Raw genomic sequence first — 16,401 nt, 5'->3', positions numbered from 1 at the left:
ATCAAGTCCAAAGCAGCAAGCGCCAAGCAAGGACTTGAAACCAGATCTTCTGGCCCAAGTGCTCCCCTACAAGATACACAGCAACACAACCTTTTCAATACAAGGAAGTCTGCTTTGGAGCCGAGATGCTCCTGCCCTATCCCATAAGGGCGCCATCTTGAGACTGACTGGACTACACCGTGAAACACAGGAAAGTCTAGGAGAGCAGCACTCTGTGTCATCCTGGTAGCGTTCATTTCAGCAAGACTTGGTCCCCTTATGGTGTTCTGGAAACACGTGCCTAAAATCCTGCAGACATCTGTGTAGGCACACACAATGACACGTGATTCTCTGCTGAAAGCAGGATGTGGGATAAGGTGGTCTGACCACTAAATTTTTAGGGAGCAGGGGGAAAGAATCTGGAATAATTTGAACAACCCAGTACATAACACTTTTCCTATTTTTTTTTTAAACTTTTTAAACATACTGACAACAGTATCTTTAATACATGATGGTGACCTTGACACACACAGAATAACTTAACTATTATGCCAAATTAGCACGAGGACCCGTCTGGTCACAATTGGCCGATTCTCAGCCCGATTCTCAACCATCATACAAACAAGGTCATTCAAATGCATTCAGGGATCTAAAGGAGATTCAGGAACTCAGTTAAAGATGCAGAACGTACTCCTCTGATCATGAACTTTTTGGAACTGACTGTCACATGACGAAAAGCCACTTCCTGGACATTTATTTCTACCCTTCCTCCAGCCTTTCTGAAGGTTTTCCCCTCTATAACCCCAGATTTTCCATCTGAAAACCCACATACTGGGCACAAGCTCAGGGTCACCGCTTCCTTGGCTACCATCACAGGAAAAACCAATAATCCAAAAGCTTTCAAAACAACGTATCAAGTGAACCCACTGAGTATTTTTAAATTACTTGGGATTATATAACATTTGTAGAGAACACTACAGTTAGTCCCGTGGCTTACTGACATTTGAAAGTGCAAATTTCAAAGCTGGAGGGAGCAACAGCAGAGGAGGGATCCGAAGCAGGACTGGGGGTCCAGTCAGATGGCAATAGTAAGCGGGACCCTATTGTCACAGTAATACAGATTAGAGCATCTTATATTAAATAATACAATGTATTCTAGACCCAGAGGAGTTAGCCGTGTTTGTAGTTGCGAAATTGCAAAGAGTCCAGTAGCACCTTTAAGACTAACCAACTTTATTGTAGCATAAGCTTTAGAGAACCACAGGTCTCTTCGTCAGATGCATGCTGATGAAGAGAGCTGTGGTTCTCGAAAGCTTGTGCTACATGTATTCTAGAGAACTTCTGTACTCTGCATGAATTCTGTTGTAGTTTTTTCTCATTTGCTGTATAACCAACCAACTATCTTTGATAGTTAATTAGAAGTAGTTGACAGTATCTAGATTAATGTCCTCCAATCATAGAATGGACCACTAATGATCTACTCACAGTTATTTTGCAAATTGTATATAATATCACTTTTTGGCTAATTAGAATGTTATACAATAGAAAATACGACTATTTAATTAAGCATTAAACCAATCATAGTTTATCTATGATTATCACATGAAAAAGATCATAGATTTTTGCCGAAGATAACATACAAAAATTGCCAACTCAGATAGTATGTCAGAGTTTTGATTGAAAGAAATTTCCTGAGGACCTAGGTGAGAATGTTACCATTCCTATGGGAATCTTAATGCACTTCAGAGAAACTTTGTTTTAAACGTAGAGTAAATTAGGAAATGTTAGCAAACATAATTCTTATTGCTTTTCTGTGTTCCATCTTTGTAGGATTTATATTAATCATCATATATGTTTTGATACCTTCCTTCCTTAAAAGACTAGAGTGCATTTCAATAAAAAGAAATAAATAAACTCTAGAACACAGAGCCCCGTGGCGCAGAGTGGTAAGCGGAAGTACTGCAGCCCAAGCTCTGCTCAGTCACAACCTGAGTTCGATCCCGGCGGAAGCTGGGTTCAGGTAGCCAGCTCAAGCTTGACTCAGCCTTCCATCCTTCTGAGGTCAGTAAAACGAGTACCCTGTTTCCTGGGGGTGAAGTGTAGATGACTGGGGAAGACAACGGCAAACCTCGCCGTAACAAAAGTCTGCCAAGAAAACGTCGTGGTGCGACATCCATGGGTCAGTAATGACTTGGTGCTTGCACAGGGGACTACCTTTACCTTTAGAAGGACTTTGTGTGTCTTGATAGGGAAAGGTTTTGCATGAAGAACCCTATAAATGATTTTGTACTGATAAACACAACTGTTGAAAAAAGCAAGTTCTGTTTTGCGGGTCTTAACTAAATGCTGAAAGCTGCTCAAGAGTAAAGATAAAAATCTTTAGTGGAAGACTTAGCAAGACACAAAAATCCGCTACACCGTCAAACCAGAGGAAGTTTCTGAAGCCATCTTGGAATTCTTTCTATGGCCCTGCGAGGGCAACAACAGCCCTCAACTCTGTTTTTTGCCAGACTGCAACTGTTTCCTTTTGCTTTGTATACCCACCACAAAAGAAGAGGGAAGGCTTACTGCGTGGCACCAAAAATCTCGTGAAGACTGTGGCAGTGGTGTCCAAGCAGCCTACCCCCTGCCATAGCCAGAAGAGGGGAAATTGCTGCTCTCCGACGCCACCAATGCCGATGGTCAGAGGATGATACTGCAGCTACTAGTTCAGCAGAGGTCAGATGCCATAAGAAACCAACTAATTCCCATGTAAAGCTGACGGATTTGGCTAACTTTGGCTTTTTTTCTGGGAAAAGAGGTGGTGGAACTCAATGGGTTGCCAGCACAGGGGGAAACTCCTGGCGGGAGGTGGTGTCCCCGGTACCACATGCACATGCAGAAAGTGTGTGCATGCATCCAGGACTGCACAAGGACGTCACTTTGGGTCAGCTGGAACAAGGGGGGAGTCTTTTCAAGTTCAAATCGCCCTTGGTGAAAATGGTCACATGGCCGGTGGCCCCGCCCCCTGATCTCCAGACAGAGGGGAGTTTAGATTGCCCTCCGCGCCGCTGTGGCACAGAGGGCAATCTAAACTCCCCTTTGTCTGGAGATCAGGGGGCGGGGCCACCGGCCATGTGACCATTTTCAAGAGGTGCTGGAACTCCATTCCACTGTGTCCCAGCTGAAAAAAAGCCCTGCTTCTGTCTGAGCAACTTGTCTCTCACACAGACTGACCAGCTCTCGGACTTCCCACCTCTGCTTTGATTACCTCCTAGCTCAGCTATCCGCTTGCTCGTTCAGTGACAAAACCACTACCATTTCACTCCTCAGGTTAAATAAAGTGCCTAGACATTCATTGTTAATCAATGGTTAACATCACCAATGCCGGGGCCTTTGGAAAGCACTTCTGGGCTCTTTTTCTACAAGGATTTGCAAGTCAAAAACAGCACATGGTCAAACCAATGCATGTTTCTAAAGCCACTTGATGAAGCAGCCACATTTATATCACGTGTGTTTCTCGGGGCTGCTAAGCTTGCAAAAGCGTCAAGAAAAAGAAAATTAATAATTGCATGCCTAATAATGATACGAGTCTGCGACAGAATGCTTTTGCGATTGCCCTGCCACGTGGGCCAACGGATACGGGCTCCATTCCCTTTATTTTTCTTTCTTGGTTGTGTGAACACGAGTCAGGCTCCTTTGCCGTTCTTCCCAGCAAAGAATTCTGGGCAGGCACAAAGGCTGTGTTATCTTTTGCCCACAGATGGTGGGTCCAATCAAAGGTCAACGTTTCATGCTCTTCTGTTTCCTGTGAAGCGCATCAGTTGCTTGTGAGAAGGAGCAAAAAGCCGTTTTAAAAAGTTATACAAGAGAAAATGATGAACTGTCAGGGAGACTCTTTTTTAAAAAATTCACATTGCACCATTAAAGAGGCGCAACAGTTCACCCGGATTCCTTCTAAAGCTGACCTTATCCGTCACTAATGAGGGTCAGAACCATTTCCACTTTCTCCAGCACAGAAGCCGCTGTTGAGAGGCCACCAGCAGCAGACAGCGCCATCAACTCCTTGTGGCTTTTCTCGCTCCTTTTTTCTTTTCTTTTTTTTAAAAAGACCTTTTTCATTCTGCAGCATCAAGAAATCTCTTCCCCTCTCCTCTGCACCCGGAGAGATTTCTGGGAAATCCTCTGACCCTAAAGAACCTTAGGGTGTCGGGCTCGTTTAGATACAATAATTAAACTGTCTTTTCTTGAAAAGGCAGCTGAATTCAGCAGGACTGAAAAAACCTGAGCCACATGCATCAAAGCCGAAGCCCTGTTACAGCTCGGATGACAGGGAAAATGGGAAGAGGACCAATGTTTAGTTTTTGGAATATCTCAGCCCTGTCATCAGACTTACCATAATGCTTAGAAGACAAGTCAGCAGTGACCTAGAGGTACCTTATAGGCAAGACAAATACAGACGCGGAAAGAAGCCTGATAAACTGAATTGCGCTATTTGGCTTACGGCCTGTGTGGCATGTTGCTTCCTTCATATAACACAGTGCACCTGAATGCATTTTCTCCAGAGACTTGCCTTCCTGATTTTCAGACCCAGAAATGTAAAGAAGAGAAGAAATTTTGGAAAACAGACTGCAACCTGCCAAGGTTTTGGTTTCCAAGAGAGCTCCACTCCAAAGCTCAAGGTGACGATATAGTGTTACAGCCAACAGTGTGTACTCGGCTGCCAGCGGGAATTAGCAATTATAACCTCCCCCACCCCTGCAGAGTCTTCCCCTAGAGGGAACTCCTGGTGTGTTCTATGTTCCCCCTACAGGGATTTCAGATTCAGTCCTGGATGCCTATTGTTAGAATTTTAAAATAATTGCATTTCTACAAAAACGCTGAAAGGACAGCACCAGCATGAAGCAGCTGAGCTGGAATTAATTAGCAAACTAGACTCAATAGCGACTGGGAGCAATTAGCTCACTCCCCAAAGCAATGCAGGCAGCAGGTCAATCCCCAAAGTAATAAAGGGAGCCACTTCTGTTTTGCTGGGGAGCTCTCCCAGGTGCTGCAGAGGCCAGCCTTGTTTATATAGCTGCTCTCCAACATCCAGTCCCTGTTCCTCCTGGTTGGAGGACCTCCACTCAAAGCTGAAGCTTTGCTAGCTGTCACCTGGCTTCAGTCCAGCACAGACAGGGCTCAACCCAACTTCCCAGTTTAGAAGCTGTGCAACAGGTCAACAGTTGAGAAAAATCTCTGAATTCCAGCCAACTTCCTTCCTTCCCAATTGGCATCCTGTCTCTTCCCCTCTTTTTTTGCTGAAAAATACTGGGATATTCCCATCTCTCCAATGCCACAGCATAGAATGAAAACTAACTGATCAAGTTATGTTTCTGAAGTTTCAAAGCCCGAGGAGACGGGTAGTCTAGTATTTATGTTGCAAATCTGTTTGTGTAAATGAGACCCGCATATGGTTGTAATTGTTCACCTCTCTGCACCTTCCCAATCAGCAGGCCGGCAATCTGCAATGGAAAAGTTCATGTAACACCCAAGCAATAAGATATGTAACAACCAAACAGGTTACAAAGCCAACACAGCTCTCTGTGAATCATTTATAAGGCTGCTAAGTAAACCGAGCTGCAATATATCAGAGATCCTCCACTCCAGCATGAACTGACATGCAGTGAAGCTAAAACTTGCAAAGGGCGAGTTATATAAAACAACAACAAAAACCCATTTAATTCCTTAAGGCAAATCCTGAGTCCTTGGAAGACATTTGTCTGAGTTCCGCCCCATAAGAAAACAGAAGTCTTGAGCGGAGGAGGCAAAATGCCAGTCTCTGAGCCGCTGTTAGCCTGCTGGAAGAGAGATCTGCTGGTTCTGTGCTACTCTTCAGTGCCACCACTGCAGATGGCTGAGGGCCAAACTACAAGTGATGCCTAACACAGATCAGACACTTGTCAGCTTCCCTCAAGTTTTGAAGGGAAATGTAGGCAGCTTGGTGGAATGTTGGACAAGTGACAGTTGAAAAGTCCATTGGACAGCAGTCGGAGAGCCAAGCTGCAAGATCAGGACGCCTACATTTCCCATCAAAACTTGAGGGAAGCTGACAAGTGTCCAACCTGTGTCATTCGTCACTTGTAGCTTGGCCCTGATAGAGCTCCATTTGCTCCTATAATGCTGCTGATTCTGCACTACCTTCTAAGACTGGACACATCAAGGCTAAAAGTGCCACGAGATAACTTGGCCCCTAAATTCTAGCCCGAACGCATCTCCTCTGAAGGCATTCCGATGTGCTGTCAGGTATGAAGTGAAAACTGGTAACACCCAGCAAGAATAGCTCTCCTCTTTGGAGAAGAGGAGGTTGAGGAGAGACCTGATTGTTCTCTTTAAGTATTTAAAAAAGCTGTCAGTTAGAAGAGAGAAGGAACCTCTTCTTGTTGGAAAGAGAAGATAGAACTCGAAACAATGGGTTTACACGACAGGAGGAAAGGTACCGGCTGGACGTTAATTTTATTTTTTTATTTATTTACGAATTTTACGTCATTTATAGCCCGCCTTTCTTACTAAGACTCAAGGTGGATTACACAGTATGAGGTTAATACAATCAGTATCAAGTACATTTCAATACAATACCATAAGATAAACAGATACAAGTTTAAAAGACATAGCATTAGCAAGGATCCAAGACAGAGTAGATAAAACACTGGAGCAAAACATAAACAATTCTAGGGCTAACATCAGACAGCATGGAGCGCTGGTTGTACATAGGAGTATGTATTTAAAGCAGAAGATAATATATAAGGCAAAAATAGTGATGAAGTCTATGATCCCCAACTCGTTAGTGAAGCACCTGAGACCCCATCCCTACAATACAGCCCTCCCATTTGAGTAAAAAGCCTTTTCGGTTTTGCATCGTTTACAAAAAGCCGGGAGAGTGGAGGCTCTTCTGACTTCCTCAGGCAGGAATTTCTTCACATTAAGAGTAATTCAGCAATAGAATCGGCTGCCGAGGGATGTGAGGGGTTCCCCCTTACTGGCAGTCTTCGTGCAGCGGCTGAACGAATACGTATCGGGGATGCTTTAGGCTGTTCCTGCATTGGGCAGGGGGTTGAACCAGATGGTCTGTAAGACCCCTTCCAGTTCTACGATCCTATGTCTTGACTATTCTCCGTAGCAAGATTCCTTCTGATTGCTATGAGAATTAGGGACTGTAAGGTATACATTCTGATTGTATTTTGTATATTCAAATGCAGGTCTGTTTAATTTTGTTTTACGCCAATAATGTTATTGACTGGCCTTGACTATTCGCAGAAGATGTTATCTTAAGTGGCCCCCTACCCATGCAGCCATCAGCACCCAGGCAGAGACTGTTCCCCCCAACTTAGGACAGGATAAGGGAGGGTGTCTCACTACCTAAGCCAACAAAGACAATTCCCGCTTGAAATCGCCACGTAGCTAAGATTATACTCTCCTGACTACTGTAGTCGACAGCTTTCAGGATAACACAAATTCCTGGCATTTCAAAGAAACAAAAGAGAGGCTCTTGATTAAGCGGTCAGCCCGACCCAGAGCTGCTCGCCCCAGCTTCGTTTAAACAAGAGGTCCCTGCTGCACATTCAAGACAAAACCAGGGAGCCCGTGCTCTTTCTAATCAAACCTGTTGTTTCAGATAAGTCAGCCGGGTAAACTTGGTTCGATGGCTCACGTCTCTTATCTGCGTGAATGCAATAACAGGCTTTAGGGACCGCATTGTTCCACAGATCTTGTCCTTGCCAACGATCTCCAAAGCTGCAGAATCAGATTTTTTTCCTCTCTCTCTCCAAGGTGACCTGGCCATACATCAACCTGTTTGGGAGGCCCAAGGTTTCCTCCATACCAAAGACCTGTAAAGGCATCTATAGAGAGATGGCTACAACAGGAAGAGAGATTCTTCCTGGGTTAGGAAAGAAGAAAACAGCCTCTCAGAGAAGTTTGGTAGTCGAGCACAGTTGCTGTATTGGGAGCATTAGAAAGGATTCTGGTTTTGTGGCAGGTTGTGATATCTCAACCATTTCCCAAAACGAACGCCATTACTGGCCAGTCTTACCTGGCAAGTGTTAGTAGAGGAGAGGACAGAAGCAATTAGGCCATTCCTTCTCCATCATTTTGGTGTAGTGGTTAAGAGCGATGGGACTCTAATCTGGAGAGCCAGGTTTGATTCCCCACTCCTCCGCTTGAAGCCAGCTGGGTGACAATGACTTTGAGTCAGTCACAGCTCTCTCAAAGCTCTCTCAGCCCCACCCATCTCACAGAGTGATTGTTGTTGTGGGGATAATAATGACATAGTTTGTAAACCGATCTGAGTGGGCATTAAGTTGTCCTGAAGGATGGTATATAAACCGAATGTCACGTCGTCGTCGTCGTCATCATCATCAGCTTGGCTATCATCAACTCACTGACACTTTGTAGGAAGGGCTCAATTCTACCTGAACTTTGCAATCACCTTATCGTAGGAGCATGTTTTTTTCCTATCTTCCTCCAGGGTGCTCCAGGTAGTGTGCCCCTCCACTCCTCTACCTCAAAACAACCCTATTCATAATCATAGGACACCTTGAGCAGGAGCACCTTGCCCAAGGACCCTTGGTGCGGTCATGGCAAGAACCTGAATTCTGGTCGTCGCAGGAACCACTATCTTAGAGCAGCCCATTGTTTATTCGCTGACTTCAGGATCCTGCCTGCTGGCACAGCTTTAAAAATATAGTTCCTTAGCTGACACTGTTTTATTCATCTTGTTGAGGGGAGAGGCATGGTGGGCGAAGCAAGATATTGAACCCACTCCAGACTAGTATTGGGACAGCACGATGTAGTGATTACTCCAACCAGGGACACCAGCGTTGAATCCTTGCTTCATCCCAAAGCTTGCTGGGTGGCATTGGGCCCATTCCTTTCTCTCAGCCAGGCCTACCTCACAGGGTTATTGTAAGGAAAAATATAGGATGCAATTAATAAATAAAAGATTGGTCTTTGGAGATCTCACCTGACACTGTTTGCAGTCTCAAAAGCTAATAGGGGTTCAGTAAAGTGTTGGATTAAGTATGGGAAGGCCCAGGTTCAAATTCCATTTGCCACAAAGATCACTGGGAGTCCTTGGGCGAGAAGAGAATCCGGTATGCAATCCCTGAATTTCATGCAAGAATAATGGGATTTTTTTAAAAATGAAGTCAATATTCCCAGTGATTAGCTTGGAAATTTGCCTTTAAAAACAAAACAAAAAAAGCCGATGCTGCCAGGATAATGGGCTGCAGGGTGTATGTGGTTCGTTGAGAGGGGAGTTCACACAAACAAGAATGATCACTATGTGGCCCTCTACTTCACTGGACTATTGTGAGGGGGGGAAATGGGAAGGAAGGAAGGAAGGAAGGAAGGAAGGAAGCAATTTTCTGGTCGGAATGGCAAAGGTTTTTCAGGATCTCTCCCACTGACACTGGACAAATCATAGTTTGCCGTATTGCTCCAGCAATTCCCACAGTTACATTCCTTTTATTGAAAATAATTAATGTCACAAACTAGCAAACCACATTTCCCAAAGATCTTCTTCAGATGGAATAATCGAGGGGGCGGGATACAGAGAGGGGTGTCGCATTTGATTATCTCTCTCCAGGCTCCCCCCTCCCCTGCGCCACACTTTTATTTTTGCTTTTTAAAAAGCAGGATGCCAGTAAGAGCCTCTTGCCTGCCTGAGAGAAGAAAATGTTAGAGGTTTTCTCGGGACAGGCCCCTGGGCACGTTTGATGGCTTGTCTCCCAACCGCCGTCCAACTCCGCCTACCATCCTTTTTGCCGCCTGAGGAAATCACACAAGCCCTCACAGAGAGATGCAATCGCCAAAGGTCAGAGCTGGCAGGAAATGATAAGTGTGCGTGCACTGAACGGCCCTGGAGGCCTCCTGATTCAGCAGGCTTTGTGAAAAAAAGCTGAGCCAGAAAGGGGGCACAGGCAGAGCACTTGAGTGCGACTCAGGCGGTTAACCGCATTTCCCTTCCTCGCCAGACTCTCTCTTTCTCCTCATTTTTTACCTAACTGTAAACTGTGAAGGGGACGGGACATAAATCACTATATTTGCTAAGGGTAAGGAAGAAAGAACCCATCCGTGTTAACAACTCTGAATGTGTCAAGGAACACTGACCAGCAGTGCAACCAGAGACGGGGATATGCACAGCCGTGTAAACGCAACCATGAGGTCCCCACCACAGAATTTGGGATTCAGACAAGCTTATTTTAAAATCTGCAAACTTTCCATACCTTATGGTTTTGGGGATATGGCTGAAAAGCAAGCAAAACCTCACAAATAAAAGTAAAAGAAATCCGGCAAATCTCAATTTGCACATGCCCGTTGCAGAAAATTCCCATGTTAGATCTTGGGTTATCCTTGACACAGAATTCTGATCTTTAAAAAAGGAATGCAGGAAAACTGACACGGGGACTTAAGAAGGACTAGCACTGCTTCCACCACTCTTTTAGATCCGTTCTTTAGTGAGGCCAGGAGGCAGCTTAGGGCCAGTGTGTTCCAGTAGGACAAAACCAATTTTTGATATCATTAGCCGAACACACCAGCTACTTCCCAGGGGAATCAAAATGGCTCTGAGTCAGCTAAAGTCAGGCATGACTAAGTTCCACTCAAACCAATTCAACGAGTTTGCCCAGGATTAACCTCCTAATTCCCACTGCTCTCAATTGGGCTTGGGGTCAAACAACACATTACGTGGGAGACTGCTAACTGGATCTCTTGAGGTGTCTTTCGATGCTAAAAGGCAGCTACTGGGAGCCTGAATTTGCCTGGAGAAACGGGCTTCTCTTCTCTCGCCCTGCACCAACCATTTCCCAACAATAAACTACCCCAGGAGCTATTAGTGCAAAGAGGGCTTTTTAAAACATGCAACCAGACACAAAAACAAACATTCGCACAGTTAGAAAATGCAAGTCACGCAAAAGTTGTATTATGTTAGCGGATGAAATAGAACCCCCGACACTGACCTCCTTGGTGATAAAAAGCAACACAGCAAACGAAACCAAACTTTCCTACAAAGCAAGTTCAGTTAACAAGTCTGGAAGCTGGACAGAACTGGCAAGGAGCCAGTTTGGTGTAGTGGTTAAGAACGGCAGGACTCTAATCTGGAGAACTAAGTTTGATTCCCCACTCCTCCGCTTAAAGCCAGCTGGGTGACCTTGGGTCAGTCACAGCTCTCTCAGAGCTCTCTCAGCTCCACCCATCTCACAGGGTGATTGTCGTGGGGATAATAATGACACACTTTGTAAACTGCTCTGAGTGGGCGTTAATTTGTCCTGAAGGGCAGTATATAAATTAAATGTTACGTTATGGTACAGTACAGTATGGTATGCAGGGCTCATTTTGAGGGGGAACGCACCAGAACACAATTTCCGCAATTCCCCAAATAGGACACACGACAGGTGGCCCTGCCCACCTGACTCTCAGCCATTTGGGGCTCGTTTCGGCCTGGATTGGGGCCTCTGACAGGTGGTGGATCACTCTCCCGCTCAGGAGCGGCCCGATCCTGACCATTTTGGGCCCCTTTCCGGCCATTTTCAGCCCCTTTTTGACATTTTGGGCCCAATTCCAGCCCTGAATGGCCAGGATTGGGTCCAAAACAGCCAGGATAGGTGATGACAGGGGGTGTGGCATATGCAAATCAGTTATGCTAATAAGTTCCTCCAGCTCTTTTTCTACAAAATGACCCCTGATGGTATGGTATGGTATGGTATGGTATGGTATGGTATGGTATGGTATGGTATGGTATGGTGGCTAGCTTTGGGAAGCCCTGGGTTTGAATTTCACCTTTGCTACCAATGCGCCACTAAGTAATCCGGGAGACCCAGTTTCAAATCCCCACACAGCTTGCTGTATGACCTTTGGTAAGGCTCACACACTCAGCCTAACCCGCCTCACAAAGTTGTTGTTGTGAGGATAAAATGGAGGGGAAGTTGTTTTGGATCCCCACTGAGGAGAAAAGCGGGGTATAAATGACGTAAATAAATTTACCTCAGGTGGGGGCAGTGACTTAGATGTAGCAGCTCCTTTCTACCAAGTGAGGAGCTTTCATCCCGCGGAGTAAGCCCACCCCACTTAGCAGAGAGGTGTGACTGGAGCCAAACCAAAGGGTATGGCGGCAGTGAGGGAGGGAGGAAAACAGAGACTTGGAGAAGCGGGGGAGGGGTGCTTACAACTATGAAAAACAGCATTTTTTTAGTAAACGGAGAACCAAGATGGTGTGGGCCACACTGTAAAAAAAATATCTTGCAATTTTTATGACAAACTCATAACATATTGGTCAGTATTTTTTACATATTTACATACTGGTCTTTAATTTTTTTTATATTGCACATGTGGGGCTGAAGGAGAGAGAAGCTTGTCTAAGGCTATCGAGCACGTCTGTGGCAGAGGCAAAACTCAAACCCAGTGAACAGTATGGTAAAAGAGCCCAGTAGCACCTTTAAGACTAACCAACTTTATTGTAGCATAAGCTTTCGAGAACCACAGCTCTATTCGTCAGATGCATGAAGGGTATGCATCTGACGAAGAGAGCTGTGGTTCTCGAAAGCTTATGCTACAATAAAGTTGGTTAGTCTTAAAGGTGCTACTGGACTCTTCTACTATTTTGCAACTACAGACTAACACAGCTAACACCTCTGGATCAGTGAACATTATGCAGTCCCAGGTCTTTCTAACTTAATAGGACCACGTCTGTGGTCAAACTTTTGTTCAGTAGCATTTATGGCACTTCTGCCAACAAAGATCAGATTCAGTGCATTTTTAATAACCAACCTAGGCAAAGGGAGGCTTTAACTTCTACCACGCCTCAACACAGACAAGTAATCAGTGCAATTTTAAATTGTACTTCAGAGAGACACAGCACTCTTGCAAAAGCAAAGTCCCGCTCTTTATAAACTTGGAAGTCTGCTCAGACACTCCCATCAATTTCTAAAAGTCACTCCATTCTTATGCTACAGGTCTTCAGCCCCAAATCACACATAACTGTGCACAGGCTGCACCAACCAGCCAGCACATTTTCCACTACGTTTATCAACCAGGGCTAGAACATTGCAGATTTCTCTACAGCACATCACAAACTCAGCCACACCGGGTGGTCTCCAGAGCAAGAGAAAGTGAGCATTTGTTGATAAAACTGAAAGGAACAAGAAGGAGAGCATGCATGACTTACCATGTGTGGTTGAGTTATAGCCACTGGATAGGACATGGCATGAGGAGGGTAGCGAGGCTCGGTTGCACGCCAGCTCTGTGCCACAGGCTGAGTAGATCCAGACATTGCTGGCAAAGCCCTGTTAGGGGTCTGGTCTTTCTTTGTTTAAAATCCCTAGAATCTGCGATGTGAAGCACTAAAGAATCCCAGAGTTTTTCCGCATTATGTGCATGCTGGCTTTTTCATGCTGTATCTGCAAGGAAAACACGGAAACAGAAAGTCAGAGCTCAGTCAAAACCACAGCCAGCTAAGACTGCAGAAAGTTAAGCCACACACACACACCCAAAAAAGACAACGATGACAGTTTCCAAACCCCAGACACTGCATTCCTTCTGTGAAAATATAAAATGCTTGACATCACTGCCCTGCTAAAGCCTAGGGCTTATGCAAGAATGTATAAACAGAGGCAGGCAACCTGTTCAGGCTCTCAGGCTACTCTGGGAATAGACAAAGAGCTTAGGGCAATCCATGTATCTTTGCTTTAAAACTAAGGATAAAGTTTGCAGGCCATGTGATAATATGCCACCTTGCACATCCACCTGTGGGGCTAAGCATGACAAAACAGGGAAGAAACCTTCCCCATAATGAACTGAGCGCAAATGTTCAAAGGCAATGTTCAAGCTACCCTTCTCCCCAAGGTGAGCAAACTTGAGATGTTATGGACTCTAGGAGTTCCTCAGCAGTGACATCCCATAAACACCCACTGAAAGAATGAGAAAAGTCCATGCTTGATGTTCAGACAGCACGCTTCAAGCTGCTGCCGCTGGAACAAAAAACAAGAGATGAGAAAGCCTAGGTGCAGAAAATGTGCACACGAAGTTTGGAAGCACAAACTGGGCATTCCCCTCCATGGCTGCCCCACAGCTGTGATAGTCTGCTTAAGCAGCAACCAAAGCACCACAGAAGTTGCTAGATCCTGCACATGCACTCTTCCTGCACACATGCCCAAGTTTTGGAGCAAGCACAGTATTCACTTGATTTCAAAAACCATCCACCCTAAGTTTAACAAATGTGGAAAGGTTTGCCCGTGAAAAAACTACTGGGCATGTGCCAAAGAAACACATTTCATTACAGAGGCCTTCTGGGGCAACCTGGATCTCTCCAGGTCTACATCAGCACTCAACCACTACGTTACACTGCTTTAGTTTTCTGCTCACAGAGAAACCCAATATTCCTTGAAACATGGTAGGAAAATCTCCAGTTTTCTGTGCATCAAAGCCCAGCCATTGTTTCCACATCTTAGCAGATTTCTCTCACCTATTCCAGATAAAGTTTTTGAAAAACAATCATATTATTCAGCAAGCGAGCAACAGAAACCTTATTTATATTTGCAGCAAGCGAGATACACACAAAGGCAAGAAGTCCAAACTTTCGGGTTCCTCCCCCGAGCCAAAGCAGCGACCACCCTGATACATACACAAATAAAGCCCTTTTCACAACCTTCTGATTTTTATTGACACTTAAAAGCTATTTTGTTTAGAGATGGTAGCAGGCTTCGCTTTGTCAGAATTTCTATTAAAAGTAACGAATGTCTTCATGCTCTCCTTGACTGCCAGCTGTTTAAAGAGGCATTAAGCTTGGCTCCCGCATTAACTCTTAATTATACAAAGCATAAATTGCCCACCGCTGCCTGGAGGGGTGTGGAAAGGCCGCGGCAATTCAATTGCAGACCACTTTTTCAGAAGCACTTGACTTACTCTGCGATCCTTACCAGCCAACTTTCTACAGAGTATGTGATTTTAAACTTTTTTTTATAGGTGCAATCTCTGCCCACCCCCCGAAAAGGAAAAAAGAATTGCTAACACCACACTGCCACAGGGTAAGCCCTACCCGCTGCGAAGGGCACTCTACTTCCTTTCGGCTTTCTCCTGATCTCTGTTAGAGACAACAACAAGCTCTGGCAGACATCAGTTTCAACTGAAACTGTAGCGGATGCATACAAAATATTAAGAAAGAGGAAGCATTGCCCCCCAACCCCCCTTCCTAGAAACCAGTCACTGCTGATAGGAATATCCCTATCGGCCGCAAACAGATAGCGAACGGAAGCTTCCACGTGTTTGCTTCTAGCCACGCTGCCCAGTGAAGGCACCCCTGAAGACCTGCACCCCGTTGAATTGGTGGAAAGAACCAAGATTTGTTGTGAAATGAATACAAAACTTCCACCCATGGCACACAGAAGAGCACCGTATTGCAGCAGTAATCATAGCAAAAGGATAATTCTGGAAACAGGCCTGAGACAATCTATTTATTTATTGCCTTACTTTATTTATACCCCACTGTTCTCCCCAACAGGGACCCAAAGCGGCTTACCTCGTTCTCCTCTCTTCCATTTCATCCTAACAATAACCCCTATGAGGTAGGTTAGACTGAGAGTGTGTGACTGGCCTATGATCGCCCCCATCAGGCTTCCACAGCAGAGTGGAGATTCGAACTCGTTTCTCCAGGATCCTAGTCCGATATTCAACCACTATGTGGTACAAACAACTGACTCAACCGCTGAAGGGGAGGGAAGTTTCCAGGTAAAGCTGGTGCTATGGGTCGACGTACCAGACCCTAGACGTGCAGGATTTCAATTCAAGGTCCCAAGCACCCTGAGGCAAGCTGAGCGGCGTGGAGGGCAATCTGAACTCCCCTCTGTCTGGAGATCAGGGGGCGGGGCCACCACCAGAATGACTGTCCAACCACAGAAGCCAGGCAGAACCCTGGGCCAATGCGGCGAGCCCAACACAACCAATGCCACACCAGAGAATCCAACCATCATGATGGGCAGACAGTTCTGGACAACTTAAACGCCCACCCAGAGCGGTTTACTAAGTATGTCACTATTATCCCCACAACGATCACCCTGAGGTGGGTGGGGCTGAGAGAGCTCTGAGAGAGCTGTGACTGACCCAAGGTCACCCATCTGGCTTCAAGCGGAGGAATCAAACCTGGCTCTCCAGATTAGAGTCCTGCTGCTCCTAACCACCACACCAAACTAGTTATGCGCTTATTGCTGGTCCTGAGGTTCTGTCTCTTTGTCATGCTGTATGATGACCAAGGAAATAGGTGTGGAAATACACAGTTGAAGGAATGTTGCAATGCACAGGGGTCTCTGTCTTTTTTGAACAAATGTTGTGATGGACATGGGACAAGGGATGTGCATTTGGATATTTCTGGTCCAAATATATATCTGAAAAATACCTTATCGGTATTTTTAAGAT

The 16,401-nt window shown here is 45.3% G+C and overlaps 1 protein-coding gene across 7 annotated transcripts in view; it reads right to left on the bottom strand.

Annotated features, from left to right (window-relative positions):
* The window catches only part of NCOR2 (nuclear receptor corepressor 2), a 386,637-nt gene that overhangs the window by 261,182 nt on the left and 109,054 nt on the right, over window positions 1-16,401 (bottom strand). For all 7 annotated transcript variants that reach the window (XM_054996728.1, XM_054996729.1, XM_054996722.1 and 4 more), the window contains exon 2: window positions 13,160-13,391. In XM_054996728.1, coding sequence (XP_054852703.1) covers window positions 13,160-13,264 — 105 coding nt within the window. In that variant the 5' untranslated portion in view covers window positions 13,265-13,391. The remainder of the gene's footprint in view (window positions 1-13,159; window positions 13,392-16,401) is intronic.

Source organism: Eublepharis macularius, chromosome 13 (assembly GCF_028583425.1).
Source record: "Eublepharis macularius isolate TG4126 chromosome 13, MPM_Emac_v1.0, whole genome shotgun sequence".
NCBI lineage: Eukaryota > Metazoa > Chordata > Lepidosauria > Squamata > Eublepharidae > Eublepharis > Eublepharis macularius.
The sequence above is the reverse complement of the archived record's forward strand: the minus strand, read 5'-3'. Positions and strand labels throughout refer to the sequence as shown.